This window comes from Tyto alba, unplaced genomic scaffold (assembly GCF_018691265.1).
Source record: "Tyto alba isolate M040663 unplaced genomic scaffold, T.alba_DEE_v4.0 Super-Scaffold_14, whole genome shotgun sequence".
Taxonomy (NCBI): Eukaryota; Metazoa; Chordata; class Aves; order Strigiformes; family Tytonidae; genus Tyto; species Tyto alba.
In genome coordinates this window covers 57915738-57932284 of record NW_024881276.1, presented here as the reverse complement: position 1 = coordinate 57932284, position 16547 = coordinate 57915738, and the positions used below count along the sequence as shown (strand labels likewise).

Sequence of the window (16547 nt, the reverse complement as noted above, 5' to 3'; positions counted from 1 at the left end):
TTCTATTCCGTGTTTCAGGTAGCAGAACACCAGGGGGAGTAATTCCTCTTTGAACACGTCGGAGTTGCACACTCTTGAAAACGCAGTGATTCCTCATTAGCTGAGCGCAGTCCTTTCAGTAACGCGAAAGTGGAACAACTTCATACACTGACCATGATGATCTTGAATGCTGCAACAGAATGTAAATTCTGAGGGAGTTGCCATTTTTTCCATATAATTTGAAAAGTGAAGCATTAGTCTAGCTTTTTAGTAGGACATGAGGTTTGCTCTTCCATGCTGTCTTTTAACAATATTCAGAGATGCAAATTTACATGTGATCTACAATCCTTAGGATGCTCGATATTAATGAATAGTTGTTAGTACGGAATACATCTGAACAGCTCATTGCATTTCCCCTTCTAGCATCAGTTGGTTTCAGGGAAGGGGAAGAATTGGTTTTGTCCCGAATGCAAATCTATTGCTAAGTTGCATCTGTATGCATAAGACCTGTATAGTTGACTGCTGAGAAAGTGTGTCAAAGACAGGATCTATTCAGGCTGGTTACCTTCACTTAGCCTAGCCCCCAGGTAGATTTTTGTCTGGAATCCCTGACCAAAGGAGGTATGGTGGTAGGGACAGCTCTACCTTTGTTTGCTTATTAAAGGTAAATTGCTCATAATTTCCCACCACACCCAGGGGTTTCATTGAGCTTAATAACATGTGAATTGTCTGGTACGAAGGAACCTAGAGCAGTTTCCTTCTTTCTAGATACTCTCAGGTGCTGAATATATTTATACTAGACAGACAGACTCTTTCAGCTCCGCTTCAGTATCATTAAGCAGCTTGTGCTCCTTCAACAAGCCCTAATGTAATGTTGTCAAAGTATGCACTAAGATTACATTCTTGAATTTTAAAAACCAACCAATTGAAACAAAAAATAGGAACTGCAAGCCATATCATCTGTACATGCACCCAGGATACCTGGATGCTAAACACAGAAATCAACTGTGTAAGTCATACTGTCACTGAGCATTTCCTCAACACAGTTTCAGGCATGGATGCAAAAATCTTAGCTTACGTGCTTGTCTTTAAATACTCTGGGTGAGCAGGGCCTGCCTTTGACATAAACATGCCATGACTTAGTGAGGCAGGGAGTGCACAGACATGCAGCTCCTGGCTGAGAATTCCACTTGGCTGTCCAAGCAGAATAGGTGGGAACTTGATTGCCTGACATGCTCTTTGGCAGCAAAATATATTAACTAACATACTGGTGCAGACCCAGTTGTCTGTCTAGGAGACTGCCCAGCAACACGCACCAAAAAGGCAGGTGCAAGGAACCTCATCAGGAATAATTACAAAACAGCTTGCCTTAAGGTGAATTTTCTTCCTCTTTCCAGATAGTGAAAAGTTGGTGTTCAGGAAGAAGAGCTATTAGTTTCTGTAATATATTTGTTTCAACTGCAGGCATGACTCTTCTGAGTTTTCATACAAGTGCTTAATGGCCCCATGAAGGCCATTGCACTGTTTCTCACTCTTCTGGCAAAGGATGGATATCAGGTTCCTAGGTGAGTGTCTCTCTCCTTTCCTTCCTGATTCTCATCCCTACCTGCTGAGGGTGCTAACATACTGCAGGACATCCCAGATGATGTCTGTGGAAACAGAATGTAAGATTTCTGCTTTCACACAATTGAGAAAAGTAAGATCAGGATATCTGTAATGCTTTTGTCATGACTGCTTTTCCTCCATGCTTGCAGATTCGAGGACCAATGAGATCACAAACAACAGAGGAAGCATTGCAACATGAGAGCCTTTGCATCCCAAATTATGAAAGAGGTGAAGTACTCTGAAAATAGGGAACACCCCAGTAATTAAGATAATAGAGACACTTGTTAAAGAAAAGTTATCCATAAATCTCTTTCCTCTGACTGAAAACTTTGCTATAAACTCCATATGCAAAAGTAAATGTCCTACTGCCTGAACTACTACCAAGCAGTTCACTTCACTGCAGCCACCCCATAACAGGATATTAAACCTCATTGTCATTGGTATGAGATTCAGAAAAGGCTCCCATTTTGTCTACCATTGCATGAAGAGACAGAAAGTATTTTCTGTATATGTTTCCATTAGACTGAAAACAGACCATATGATTTGAACTAGATCACAAATTTCTCCACTAATCTGGACTACCCAAAGCATGAAAACATAAGTTGCTGGGTTTCCCCAAATGGCCCACAGAACTTCGAGAATATGCTCATATATAAATATGCATACGTGCGTTGTTGTCCTCTGGTGAATACATATGGAAGGTGCTAGCGAACAGATTCCCCTCAACATTTTGTGCTCAATACACTTTCTGAAGAGGACAACGCTTGTTCAGTCTCAGATGCTATAGGTGGAGCTGACAGTCAGCATACATGTATCTGGATTTGTGATTATTACAAGTTTGCAGAAACCCCTTAAAAAGCAATCGACTCAACATTTCTAGGGTTGGACTCACTCTAGTCTGATGTGGTTTTTTTTTTTATCTTCACACTCTCTTTGTACTGCAGTGAATGTTTTATTCTTGTTTTCTTTATATCTTGAAAGAATGCACTGCTATTCTCCCTCTTCAACTAAAAAGAAAAATATTACAATCATATTGCTCAATTGGTGTAATGAGGAGCCTGAACTGTGTTGGCTGTTCCAGTGCAACTATTCTGGAGCACCTCCTATCATATTATGGGACTCTTCAATAACTATTAAATGTGGCTTCTCAGTCTTCAATTGCTGGATTGACTGGGGGAATCCTTAAATTCATACAGGAGTAGTATCTGCAGAAGTTGTGCTATTCTAACCTTGACAGCTGGAGAAATGCTGTAAGCTCATGACTGGTTCAAAATGAGCCAACAGATGGGCACCAATTGGAACAGCTGGGTTATTTCCTCTCTAGACACAAAGAAGGTATCTTTTTACATAATGTCTTCACTGGAGTCTTGATTGACAAGGCCATTTCCATTTCCTTTCCTATATGTTGGTGAGGTGGACAAGTGTGTAGTTTATGTTTTCCTCTCAAGATCAGCTTCATGTTTTCATACTCCTGCATAGGGATAGATACAGAGACACAGTCCTGAAGCTCTCTTCCTCCTCAAAGATCTTTCCTTAAGGTGGTACTTCTCTGTATGAATGGAGACATAAACTTTGTAATTCTGGTCATTCTTATGCACCTATACCAGACAACATAGTTGAACCCAAGGATAATGTTATTCCTTTTTTAAGAACTGAAGAGACTTGTGGGACTGGTACTCTTTCCTGATTACTATTGACCAGAACTTGTGAAAGATTTTCATCTCCCTTGTTCCAATTGACTATTTGGAGTAGACTACTGCAGGTCTGCATTTTCTTCAGAAACAATATTCAACCAGCTGAGCCCACTGATGTAGCTGGTTAGGATGTCAAAAAGAACATGTATTTTTCAACAGCAAAGGCTTTCAGGTTTTTTTTTGTCACACTCTTTAATGTCTGCAAGGGGATCAGAAGAGAACAAAACCCAAATTCTGGGTTCTCAGGATTTCAGAATATCACAACTTATGCCTTTCCTCTCAAGAATGGGCTTGTGAGGACCAGAACCTATTTGTTTCCCTCTCCACCTGCAGATCCAGCAGAATGGATTCTAGGAAACCTTATGCTTCCATTCTGTTGTAGTCCCATAGAGTTGTATAGCACCAAGAATTTGCTGTTCTTTGCATCAGCACAAAGGACTAGTAGGTCTCCCTCCTAGATCATGGAGCAGACCCAAGAACTGTACATGAAATAGAAAATGATTTGGAGCCCTTTACTCTCAGACTCTTTACCAGGTGACACGTCTTATTTCTTACCACATAGTGTGCACTAATTTGAACTTGAGTTCCAGACCAAGCTGGCATACCAAGTGATAGCCTGATGCTCATCTCCATCTCAGTAATAATCTCTCACACCATGATGTCATTCTTTTGGAAAAACTGTTTATTTTTTCTTGCCTTCATTATGTCTTTGTAGCTTTGCTGGGCTCCCAGCCACAGATAAAGCCTGCTGATGGCTTTGTAAAGATATCTGATACCTTTTGTTGTCAGAGAAGATGCAACAGGTGCTTGTGATTTGTTCAAGCTATTATTCCATCTCCTCCCCATATTATAGTAATTTCCCTCCCCCAACCCATTTCCAGTGTATGATGTCAGCCACATTTAAATGCCACCAGTTATTCAGCTGTGCTTTCAAATCATGGCAAGGCTTTGTTTTGTTCATGGAACAGGACATGTAGTGTGCACTCTCTAGGTGCATTAAATCCTCAGGTAGTGTATTCACATCTCTTTTTCATACAGTGAATATTCCCCTGAATTCCCCCAGGACCTTTCCAGAGTTTGAGACTACTGGAACAAGGATGGTGTAAACATCACACTTCAACTGGTTCAAGCTGATTCAAATGGACTCGCATGAGCTGGATGCTGTTTAGAATCTTTTTCTGGTGACCAATGAGGGTGATGCCAATACGTTGAATATCTCTGTAAGAGAACAGAGGAAGTGGAAGGTGTTAAAATGGGCTTCTTGTTCTGAACAGTCCCAGTCCATTTCCATGTAGATCCAAATCAATGTGTATGGATATATGTGCATGTGTATCTCTGGCTGAGAAACAGCTGACAAGGTGTCTGCTTTTGCTTGGCAAATGTGGGTGGGTGGAGAGGGTGTCAGCAGAACTTGGTAGGTTATGATACAAAAAGAAGCAGTGGAAATGGACCATGGAAACAATCACAGAGGGCTGGAATACCTCTCCCATGAAGAAAGGCTGAGAGAGTTGGGTTGTTTAGCTTGGAGAAAAGAAGCCTCCGGGGAGGCCTTCTTCCAGCCTTTCAATATATAAAGGGGGCTTACAAGAAAGATGGCTTTTATCAGGGCCTGTAGTGACAGGACAAGGGACAACAGTTTTAAACTGAAACAAAAGGTTTAGATTGAACATAAGGAGGTGTGGTGAGACACAGGAACAGGCTGCCAGGAGAAGTTGTGGATGCCTCATCACTGGAAGCATTCAAATTCAAGTTGGACAGGGCTTTAAGCAACCTGATCTAACTGAAAGATGTCCCTGCTTAGAGCAGAAGAGTTGGACTAGATGATCTTTAAAAGTCCCTTCCAATCCAAACCATCCTGTGATTCTAAGAATGTTCCTTTTCCTGGCTCCTGTCTTCTACATTCCACTTCAACCCACTATATGGTACGGCTAGTCACCTCTTTAAAAGTGGTTATTACCTGTGGCAGGTGTCATGACCATTCTGATGTAACAGTCTCTCTGCAACACTGAGAATATGTTTTGGAGTGTACACAGGATCAATATTAATGCTTATAGAAACAGATTAAAAATGTACAGTGGTATGGAGGGTGTCCAGAGGCCCACAGAAGATGTAAGAAGCAGTAGCTACTTTGCTCTGGTTTCCCTTTCCTTTTTCATGTGTATATATTCTCCATACAGACCTTACTAAATATTTCTCAGACTGTTTTCATTTTTTGCATGGAAAACTCAGTTTCTGGTATCTTCTGCTCTCTGCCTTTCTACTTACTCGAGAGTCATGCGTGATATGACATCAAATGTAATCAGACCAGCCTGGTCAAAATTCTCTTTGTAACGGCTCATCTTGATAGCATCCAACCACTCATGGGCATTGCTGAGTGAAGGGAAATCTGGAGAACAGTTGCTCAGGAGAGGCTGAGGTGGTCTGCAAAAGAGGCAGGTTCTAAAAACCCAAGTTATCAACATCAGCTGCCCACACTAGTAACTTGTGAGAGGGCAAGAATGCAACCTCTGAGGAGCACAGCATGGTATTTGTTCTTCATGCCCTGATTCCTAAAGTCCCGCCTTGATGTCCTGTTTCTAGACTACCTATATAATATTCCCTCTTCTGACTGAAAACAGTCAACCCAACCCAAGAAATTTCCCCTTCCCATTTTATACTCTATCAGGCACATTCTCTTCTTGTTGCCCCAGATCCTTCCACACTTTCTGGGTCTAGACCTATTAGCTGGGCAACGAGTTGCAGTGAGGAGGTTTCTGAGGCATAGATGAGATCTTATACCTTTTTACCTTTGTGACTAGCTCTCTCTCCTAGATCCTTGGAAGAGAAAGTAACCTATGACACAATGAGTGTGTTGTTTCAGTTCCAACACTCATCAGATAAAAGCATAGCAGTGAAAGGCCAAAGAAATTACTGTTTATACATGGCATTTGCCCTTTCCCCTATCATCTGAATCTTCCCCAAAGCTCTAACTGTTCATGTGCTGTTTTTACTAAACTGGGCATGACTAAGCACTTTTACCCTCCCACAGCTATGGAGTACATTCCACTGAGACGAGGTTTGTAACCACCGGAAAAACCCTCCAGACCAGCAGGATGTAATTCCGTCATCAGCCCAACAGCCATCTAATCTTGGTGCTGTTTATATCCCCAGAGACTTATCCTTTGCCAACCTCTGGTTCTACCAGGCTGCAAAATGCAGTTGGGAAAATATGGGATGCATTGCAGTTCTACTCTTCACTATGGATTTCCTTCCCTCCATAAGATAAGGTCTTCTCTTTCATATTATCTTGTGATCACACATTATCACAGAATATCTTGTGTAGCTGTACCCAGACGTGTCCCTCCCTTCACTACCTATGATCCCTCACTCATTCATCCTCAGTGCACCTCATCAAGAGATTTATCCCCCTTCACATTCAGTACTCACAACTCATCACCCATTAAGTGAATCAGGATATACAGTTCTTCCAACACTCTTCCGCTTTTTTTTTTTCCTTCCTATTTGTTCCCAGTCTCAGAAGAGAGGGTTGGAAAAAATATTATATAGTCTGATTTACTGCTTTCTTTTCCTCATGATGCCTATCGAGAGACAAGCCCTATCACTTTGCATTAAATCCTCATCTCACCTGCTGCTCCCAGTGCCAGTGGCTTTGAGGGTAGATGGCTTGCGGATCATTTTATCCAGAGCACTGACTATTTGCTCAAATTTGGGTCTCTGGACCCATTCCTTCTGCCAGCAGTCCAGCATCAGCAAGTGCAAAACAGTTGGACAGTCCAGGGGTGGTGGCAGGCGATAGTCCTGGTCAATGGCATTAATTACCTGCAGGAAAAGAAGAATAAAGCTTTATCACAGCTGGGAAAATAAAAGACAAACAAGTTTCAATCAGTTGGTGGTGTATAACTCTCTTCTACTTGAACAGATACAGGACAGAGAGGCAGATGTACATTCTCACCACTTCTAAAACTTACATCCTGATTGGACATGTCCCAGTAAGGCCTCTCACCATAGGACATCACCTCCCACATGACAATGCCATAGCTCCAGACATCGCTGGAGGAGGTGAACTTGCGATACTGGATAGCTTCAGGGGCAGTCCAACGGATGGGGATTTTGCAGCCCTAGAAAGGAGCCAGAGAGCAACCAGAATGTTAATGAGATAAGAACTGTTTGTGAAAATGACACCACTGAACTGATCAGATGCCAGTAGCATGACACAACTCTGAGCATGGAGTGCCAGTCCAGTTGATGCCATCTTGTATACATTGTTTAAATTCAAACTATGTTTAAGGTTTCCCCCTTGTTCTATTGACAAATGAAAATGAAAAAAATTGTGCCTCCTTGCTCCTACAAATCCCATGATGTAATACATTTTTAGCTTTTATAGCTCTTTCCAGCATTTGAAAGGGGGCAGATAGTAAAATCCTCCTGAAAGTCACAATCATTTGAAAATCTAAAGCCATTTAAACAATTCCAACCTGCAACACCAAGGACAGACACACTGACTGCCTAGCATTAACTCCTTCCTCTTTCCGTCTTGAACTCTCTGACTGCAGGTGTGACTTGCCAGATGAATTATCATTCAGGTGTTGGTTCTTCAAAACACATACATCTAAAACTTGCTTCCTTTTCCAGTGACTGAACTCTTGTTCATCCCTTGCATACCAAATGGCAGTTTCAACCCTCCTGTTATACTCCCACCCCTTTTATAGTATGTGTAAGAGGTGTCAGAACTTCACAGGCAATAAGTTAATTTGATGGTTGCTTGTAAACCCATAAATATAATTCTGCGGGTTATCTTTTCGGTAGGAAAAAAACAAGTCTTTCCTCAGAGGGTGGTAGTACAGAACTTCAATCTCCCCTTCAGTCCTTTATACTTCCCGTAAGAAGCTAATAAAAGGGGAAAGATAACACCTACATCAGGTTATGAGGTTTGTCCTATTCAATATCATTCCACGAAGAATGTCACTGAGACTCCCTTTCACACGGCAGAGTGAATCAGCTATTCAGTCATTTTTCTTTTTTACTGGTTTGGAACAGATAGCCCACAATATAGAAGGCGCTACCCCACTGGTCTCTCTGCTCTCAAGATGAACTAAAAAGGGTACACCAAATCAAGCAGGAACACAGGAAGAACTTACAGCTGGCAGCACTGCAGAAACTCACTCCATAGCAGTAACTCACCGGAGCTCCAGTATAGGTGGGATTTGAAGCATCGTCCTCCAGAAAACGGGACAAACCAAAGTCTGACACCTTGCACACAAGGTTACTGTTGACTAAGATGTTACGTGCTGCCAGGTCACGATGCACATAGTTCATGTCCGAAAGGTAGCGCATGCCAGCTGCAATCCCCCGTAGCATTCCCACCAGCTGTAACACACTGAACTGTCCCTCCTTCTGCTGCAAGTGAGGAGGCAAACAGGCTTTTATGACCACAGACCGTGACGCCAACAGGGAAGACTAACAAAGAGCAAGGTAACAGGGTAGATTTATGAAGTTAAAGAACATACAGCTTAACTTCAGCCAAAACCTGAAGGTTCAGAGACAGCAAATAAGAAAGGAGGGTGGGCTTACAACAATGAATCTCAAATGAAGTCAGACACTGATGATCTTTTTCTGAAGATAAATCTCACCTTGTGGCCATATCCTCCTAGTCTCATTAACTACTAAGATGGCTAAATGAATGCAGCAGACAAATCTGCTCTTACAGTTTTAACATCTTTACAATGGGTTCTATGCAATTCTACACAATGAGTTCATGTGGTCTTCAAAATGTACCTGCTAAATCATTTATGGTTGAATTAGCATATGAATCAGTAAAAAAAAAAAAAGAAGTGATGCATCTATACTACGAAAATGTCTGTATTTGTTTCATTACTAGAAAAAATACTGGAAACTGAGTCCAAAAATAACTGCAAGTCTCACTACTTCGTTGCAATGTTGAAACTTGAAAATATTCAGTGGAATAAAGTCTGAAAAACATTATTAGAAAGGCAAACTTGGGAGGATGAACACAAAGATAAACAATTTAGTACTGTTTACCATTAATTATTTGATCTGGAGAAGTCTAAAATAATGAAGAAATTTTACACGATGGATGAGCTTTTGGAGTATTTTCGCCATGTTAGCCCAAACCCACTTACTCTGGTAATTTGCTATTATTTCTATGGCACCTGAAGAGGGCAACTGAGGACTTAAAGAGACTTAAGTGAAGAGGAAGGACAGGCAAAATTATCAGATCTGAGGCTGGTACACAGCAAGACGAAGAGGTAACGGTTGTGGGAGACTCTGGTTGTGGTACCCTGAGGAAGGAATCCAGGGATCCATTCTCCATGAACTCTGTGACAATCATGACTGGTCGGCTCTTGGTGACCACACCCTCCAGGTGGATGACATTGGGATGCTCAAATTGCCCCATGATGCTGGCCTCACTCAGGAACTCCCGCCGCTGTTCATCTGTATAACCTGACTTCAGGGTCTTAATAGCTACTGTGTATTCACGCCTCCCTGGGTGTTTTAGGCGCCCAAAGCACACCTCTCCAAACTCTCCTGTCAGGGAGGGAAGAAACACATCTCAAGTAAGGAAACACAGGAAAGAATTTTGGTCAGGTGCACTAAAACATACTACTGTGGAAGACTCCAGGTGCTGCTTGGAAATAGGGTTACTAGGACTGTTTGGATTAGATTAAAGTTCTTGATGAAGGCTCAGATTGGAGACTACATCTTCAGGGTTCAAATCAAGAGTTCTGAATCTTCAAAGGGTGTTCTAAAGTTGGTTTGGAGCCAGTATCTAAGGGTCAGCAGATTAATTTTGGTAAAAATTATGATTATCTATCCTGAGACACTTGATGTACCATGGTTCAGTCCATTTCAGGTCAGTAGAGTGCCAGATTGCAAGGTGAAAAAGAAGGCACTTCAAAATCTGCAGTCTCACACTACCTGATCCAATGACCTCCTCAATTTTGATGAAGGACACATCAATCTCCTTGGCAAATTCTCGAATAGCTTCATTGGGATCTTCACAGGTTGACGGATCAATGTAATATTTCACTCCAAGTCCTGCAGTGGATGAGACAGCCCAAAACATCACCAGAATCAAACCCTGAGAGACATGGGTGTTAACAAGACCTGAAAAGAGATTGGCCCTTGCCATCTGTTGCTTAAGAACTCTTACCTCGTGAACTGATATACTGCTGCAGATGGTCTGTATATGGAGTCTCTCGTCTTTTACTGCAGGACATAAAGGAAAGGAAAGTTACACACAAGAGTCACTCATAGGATGCTGGGGTAGGCTTCTCAATGCAAGACTCAGAGAATCCTTGAATTTAGGGATAGAAGATGGGCGTTAATATCCTGCCCATCTCTTGGCAAGCAGTGCATGCTTGTTTTCTATGTGGTAGTTTTTACACCACTGTTTGCATCCCCACTTTAGATACGACAAATGATGGAGCCTCCAGCCTTATCCTGAAAGAAAAATATTACAGTTTAACATTACTGTCTTGAAAGTTTTCTTGCTATTCAGGCTAATTTTGCATTTTAATTCCATCCAATTGTGACAAATTATTCAATACTAATCTAAACCATCTCCTGTGATGGCTTTTAAGTTCTTCAAAAACATTCTAAGAGCCATTTACTCTAATGCTTAATTTGTACAACTTTACCCCAAAGATCAATTCTTTATTTTTCCTCCTGGTCTCTTTACAGCATTTACTTTGACAAGTTTTTTCACAAGTATGGTACTCAAAACCAACCACACAGAACAGAAATCTGTTCCATGATGTGATTTTTCCATGTGCAGATCAAAACACATACGGTCTTTATTACTGTAATATTTATTCTATATATGCGTCTAATTTCCAGTAAACATAGGTCCTTCTCAGCATAAGCATTTCTTAGAAGTCATTTTCCTCTTAAATGTATGTGATTCAGGCAATTTTTTCCCACATGATCTGGCTGTTTTATAAGTTTCATCCTATTCTTGGTTTGCTCTAAACATATTTTCCATTTTCAAGTCACTTCTTTTGTTCCCAACAGTGATAATATATTTTTTTTTTCCAAAAATGTACAATTCATGCTGATTTACAATATTTTCTAAATCATATTAATTAGACTAGATTGTAAATCAAACTTCGTTGTATCCTGTAGTATCCCTGCTGTATGCATGGATTTGTGTCAATTCATATACTTTGCTGTTTCAGCCCAAGACCTTCTAGATGATGATTCAATTAGCCTCTAAGGACACAGAATCATGAAACATTATGTAAATTCTCTTTACTAACATAACTAATTTTGTCATTCTAACAGGTAACTTTGTGTATTACTTGTCAGGCTTATATCTTCCAATTCTGCTAAGACTGCAAAACCACAAATAGTTGTACCTTCAAAATCTGTTCTGTGGTGGAAAGAAATTGGCTTTACCGGGGGCCTATGCCTAAGAGCTCTAACTCTGCTGTTTCATCTGGAAGCCAGGTCTACACTTATGGGTTTTTTAATAGGTTATCTGACATACTAATAGTTTTCCATCATTAAAAAGAAACCCAATCAGCTAAAATAGGTGTTTCACATTGTATATTGCCTGGCAAATGTGTACCAACAGTTTACAAAAACAAGCTAAAGTTATAGCATTTGACTCTACATATATTCAACCTTTTAAGGAACTATTCATTTCATGTGGAATTCCTCATGTCCTACATCTTCAAACTTAACTTTCTTATCAAGGACAAATTTAAAACAGAAATTTGGTATCTCCACTTTTTCTGAACAGCTGTCTGTTAACCAGACATAAGCCTTCAAGTATAAATGTAACTATTTTTTATGATACTTCTTTTTATGTAGATGCATTTACAGAAGCCCACTAATGTCCTTTCCCAATGCGGTTTTGGTAATATTTATTCTGGGTTTGGTTTATTTTTTTTTTTAGAAAAATATACGCTTCATTGAGTTGTGCACATAATATCACACTTCCAGCTGTAACAAGAAATTGAATTTTTAACAGTTCAAAGCTACAAAAGGAGGGAACACTGCAAATATAACAATATTTCATAATTCTTTTCTATCCAGAAGGAAAAATATTAAAAGAGAATATACACAGAAGGAGAAAACAAATGTAGAAAAGGGAGGAGAACAAAAAAGAAATAACTAAATCTAGATGTCACTTTCTAAAGTTAAGTAATATATACATTTTTTTAAGTCAACAGAAAAAGCTAAGAAGTACCACTTATGCAGAGGCAGAGTAGAGCAAAGATACAGAAATCCATTACTGACAATCTAGGGGATTAAGTTCAAACCTCAGAAATTCAAGGAGTGGGTAATGACTGTGTCTTTTCTTCAAATAACAAAACCCCCATTGTTACCTTTGTACCTTTACAAAAGTAGTGATCCTTAACTTTTCTTGCTCTTTAAAATTCCTGTCCTTTTTTGCCATAATGTATTATTGACTTATCTGCCCTTTTATCTTTCCAAAATGGAAAGTAGTGTTTGCTTTCTTTAACCTATATTTTATGAGTTAGTGTTCCATGGAACCACTGGGGTGGCACACATTTTATTCTTCAGCAAAGGAGTTATTGCCTCTTTGTTCTTGGTTAAAGGGTATTTAGCACCTTCTAAATAAGTGGATCTAAATACTTATTCCACCAGTCTTTCTTCACTACACTGTTTCATTCTCCACTTGCTTGCCTAAAATGAAATTTGCAGTCCCTTCTTTACAGTGATGCATTTAAATACCTTTTGAGCACCAGCTTTAAAATGCTTCCCTTGTGTTCATGTTGCTAACTAGCTAAATATCAGCTAAGTACACAAGCAGTTCACCAGAGGAGAGGCTCCTCAGATAGAAGTAATGGGGTAGGATCTTTCCTTAATTAGAAAATGGCATCTCAAGGACATCCGGAAAAATGTAGACCAGGCTGTTTCCCTTTGGATGGGGTTATGTAGTGGGGGTAAGAAAGTTCCACTGTCTGCAGTGTACATGAGCAGGTCAAGGAATTCACCTCTTGAAGATGATGGCGAGGATGGCAATGGCAGCAATTACCAAGAAGGCTAGACCACTGAGCGCTGAGCCCACGATAAGCGGCAGTCGATCCTGCACCATCTCCGAGTGCTCCCCTAGCAAGGAAGACACATGCATACACACACAAATGCAGAGGACAAGAACTGTTAGAGTTTCTCTTCTACTCAACTAGGTCTCACCCACAATTCCATCCCTAATAGCCCTTTGCTTCCCAGGCTAATGCTTGACTTGGTTATCCCTTTACCCCTTCAGTCACTGTGCTTCTTCAGTGCCTTCCTTCCTACTTCTGAAAATTAGTGCTTCCTCTGAAGCCACTTTTCCTTCCCATGGTCCACTGACACCTGACTAGCTGTCTAAATATCAGGCTATCTCTACACCTGGGCTTTGATCCCATTGTCCCTTATTAATTTAGCTTGTAGATGACATAACATGAGTACCTTTGATCCAGGCCAAAGAGCATCACAAGGTAGTATGTTGCTCTCTGCATGAATAGAGTGATACACTTGGAAGGCAAGCTTCTGGGTATATGTCCTGCGTCCCACCTGTCTTTCAGACTTTCTCAGAGCATTCAGGTGTAAGATGTCCTGTGACAGCTGGAGGCCAAACTACAGCAGTGTATAGTGCTATGTACTGTAACACCCTCCGAAAGAGAGTACTGCTGACACACTGTTCCTGCTGGTCAGAGGCTCAGAAGCAACAAGGAGTAGGACTGGGGGATATGGTGGTAGTATAAACAGTGTGCTTTGGCAGCATAAAGCTTATATGAGTGAACAAATTTGTATCTTCAAATTACGATATACAGAAATACAAGTTGAGTAGGAGTGTCTGGTAGCAGCCCTCCAGAGGATAAGCTAATACACTCAGGGACACACACCAGTGAAAGATGGTCATGTGCAGATCTAAGTACAAATGGTAGCACTTACCTCCCATTAAAGTCTGGAAATACATCTTTCCACTGTATGGGCCATAGCCCACTGCTGTTCTAGCTCGTATTTGGAAGACATAGATCTTTCCTGGACTCAGATTTGATATGGTGGCCATGTTGGTTTCACTTGTCAAGGTGAACGAATTATCCTCATCTTCTGCCTGCGAATGTCAGTGACCAAAAGGAATGTGAGACTTCTGCACACGATGCTCATTCTCCTCATCAAGGAATGCTAGTTTCCGTGTCAGCCCAATATTCCTTGAATCTGTTATAGAGCCTCCCAACCACAACTTCTATTCCAGACCTGACTTCCTCACACGCTACTTGTTGCTCCTCACTGCTGCTTTTCATTCTCTTAGGCCTGGGCTTCCCACAAAGCTCTGTGAAAGACCCTCAGTCCTGACCTAGACAAGAGTGAGAGACAAAACTACCCTGTCCTGTGGTTTCTTGGTAAGCATATCCACAATAAAGCCCTAGCCTGTACTGAAATTTTACTTTATATAAGCTTCAAATTCATGTATTCACCTAGGTGAATCAAGAGCGATAACACATGTAATGCTATATCCAGGAAGCTGCTAGACATGTTATTACAAATAGCAGGCCCTTTTACTGCTAGAAAAACAGTAGCCCTGCACAATCTTGCAAAAATATTTATGTGAAAAACCAAGGATATAGAATGGGAGCTTGTCTTGAACAGCCCTGTATACCTCTTGCCCTCCAACCAGTTGGAATAGGAGTCACTGAAGATGAGAATGATGAGAAATAGGTTTCTATTTGCCATCATGTAGTTCCAGCACATAAACAGGTAGCTGATATCCACCACTCAGTGAATGAGAGTGCATTTCTCCTCCCAAAATTTCTTAGAGATGTCTGTCCAGGCATAAACGGGGACATGGGATGTCCCTCCACAAACACATGACAGAATGTTGCAGTGAGTTCAATTCCAATATATACATCTGGAAACTTCAGCTCCTTCCACTGTTATCTGTGTCAGCTAGTGCTAAACTCAGGTTGTTAGCCGCAGTTTTTTAGCATAGCTATAAGTGTCTTCTCTTTTTTTATTTGCTTTATCCCTAGGTGGTTCCAAGTTGGGAAATGCAGATAGACTGCACTGCATCACTTTCTGCTCACCTTGTCAAAGTAGCGTAACTGGTAATCCAGGATGATCCCATTGGGCTGGTCTGGCTGAGGCCATAATAGTGTGATGCTACTAGTAGTACAACTCACCTGATGCATCATAGGGACAGCAGAGGGGACTAGAATAAAAGAGAGGAAAGAGACATTGCAAAGGGATAAGCTTAACAATGAACTATAATTGAATATCCATTATGATGAGTCAATAAGTCAGGTCAGCTCTTCCTTTAATTTCCCTTAATTTGCATTATGAAGTACTTGATAAACTAACCAGAAAAAATCCAGGTATAATTCTCCTCTACTGGGAGATACAGTCACTGACAACTTGGACAGAAAGAAAATGAAGAAATCCACATCCAACTGATCATGCACAGGAATTATGGAATTATCTATATTGTAGCTGGAACATTATTCTGATCTTCAATTTTGCCATTTTAACATGCAAGAAGAGAAAATGTTCAGTGCCACTGCCTTGTCCTAGGAGTATGCTTGGACAATGTGACAGTGGTCTGAGCAAAAGCAGAGCACACTACCTCTCTTCTGCTTCTCCCCCGGATCATGATTCTTTGCCTCGGGAAAAAAGTCAAGTATGGGCTACCAGAGTAATGGAGGCTTTTCACTACCAGATCACAGTTGCAAACCAGAAGACAGAGGCAGATGAGAACATTGATGTGTTAAGGAACAGACTTTGAAGCATTCCTCAGTTCAGTGGTCCCATTTCAGTTACAGATCATAGAGAATGAAAGCCACTGATTTTCACAGCCTGATATGCAGCCTTGTGTTCAGACTAGCTCCTCGATCTCAGGCCAATCCTTGTCAGGACTGTTGCCCAGATGTCAAAACTACCACCGTATTTGAGACTCTCAGTCCCTCTGCAGGCCACTGAATCATAGAAGTCCAGTTTGAATGGGCTTCTAGCTAGCACTACTGCCTGTAACCACCACCTAAAGGTCACTCTTAACTGTGCGTGTGTGGAAGCTTCACATATATTTTTTCTGTCTGTTCTTAAATAGCTTGCTAAGCTTCTGTCTTTTGGTGAACAGGCCAGTCTGGTATACTACCCAGATGATGCTGCTAGCTCTCTTGATTCCATTATGATATTGTTTACAGTCTGTGTCAGATATTAAATACCATAGGAAAATGTCTACTCCCCTTTATGTAGAAAGCAAGAATCTGAACATCAAACATAAAAGAGGGTTTTGGAAGC

General features: G+C 40.9%; 1 protein-coding gene across 6 annotated transcripts in view; it reads right to left on the bottom strand.

The window, feature by feature from the left end:
* Window positions 1-3942: 3942 nt before the first annotated feature.
* Window positions 3943-16547, bottom strand: part of LOC104366087 (ephrin type-B receptor 5) — a 74371-nt gene continuing 61766 nt past the window's right edge. For all 6 annotated transcript variants that reach the window (XM_042788806.1, XM_032997533.2, XM_042788805.1 and 3 more), the window contains 11 exons: window positions 15338-15462; window positions 14205-14367; window positions 13262-13376; window positions 10450-10505; window positions 10215-10334; window positions 9577-9824; window positions 8460-8675; window positions 7247-7396; window positions 6904-7097; window positions 5544-5699; window positions 3943-4496 (listed from right to left, as the gene is read on the bottom strand). In XM_042788806.1, the coding sequence (XP_042644740.1) occupies window positions 4388-4496; window positions 5544-5699; window positions 6904-7097; window positions 7247-7396; window positions 8460-8675; window positions 9577-9824; window positions 10215-10334; window positions 10450-10505; window positions 13262-13376; window positions 14205-14367; window positions 15338-15462 (1652 nt within the window). In that variant the 3' untranslated portion in view covers window positions 3943-4387. The remainder of the gene's footprint in view (window positions 4497-5543; window positions 5700-6903; window positions 7098-7246; window positions 7397-8459; window positions 8676-9576; window positions 9825-10214; window positions 10335-10449; window positions 10506-13261; window positions 13377-14204; window positions 14368-15337; window positions 15463-16547) is intronic.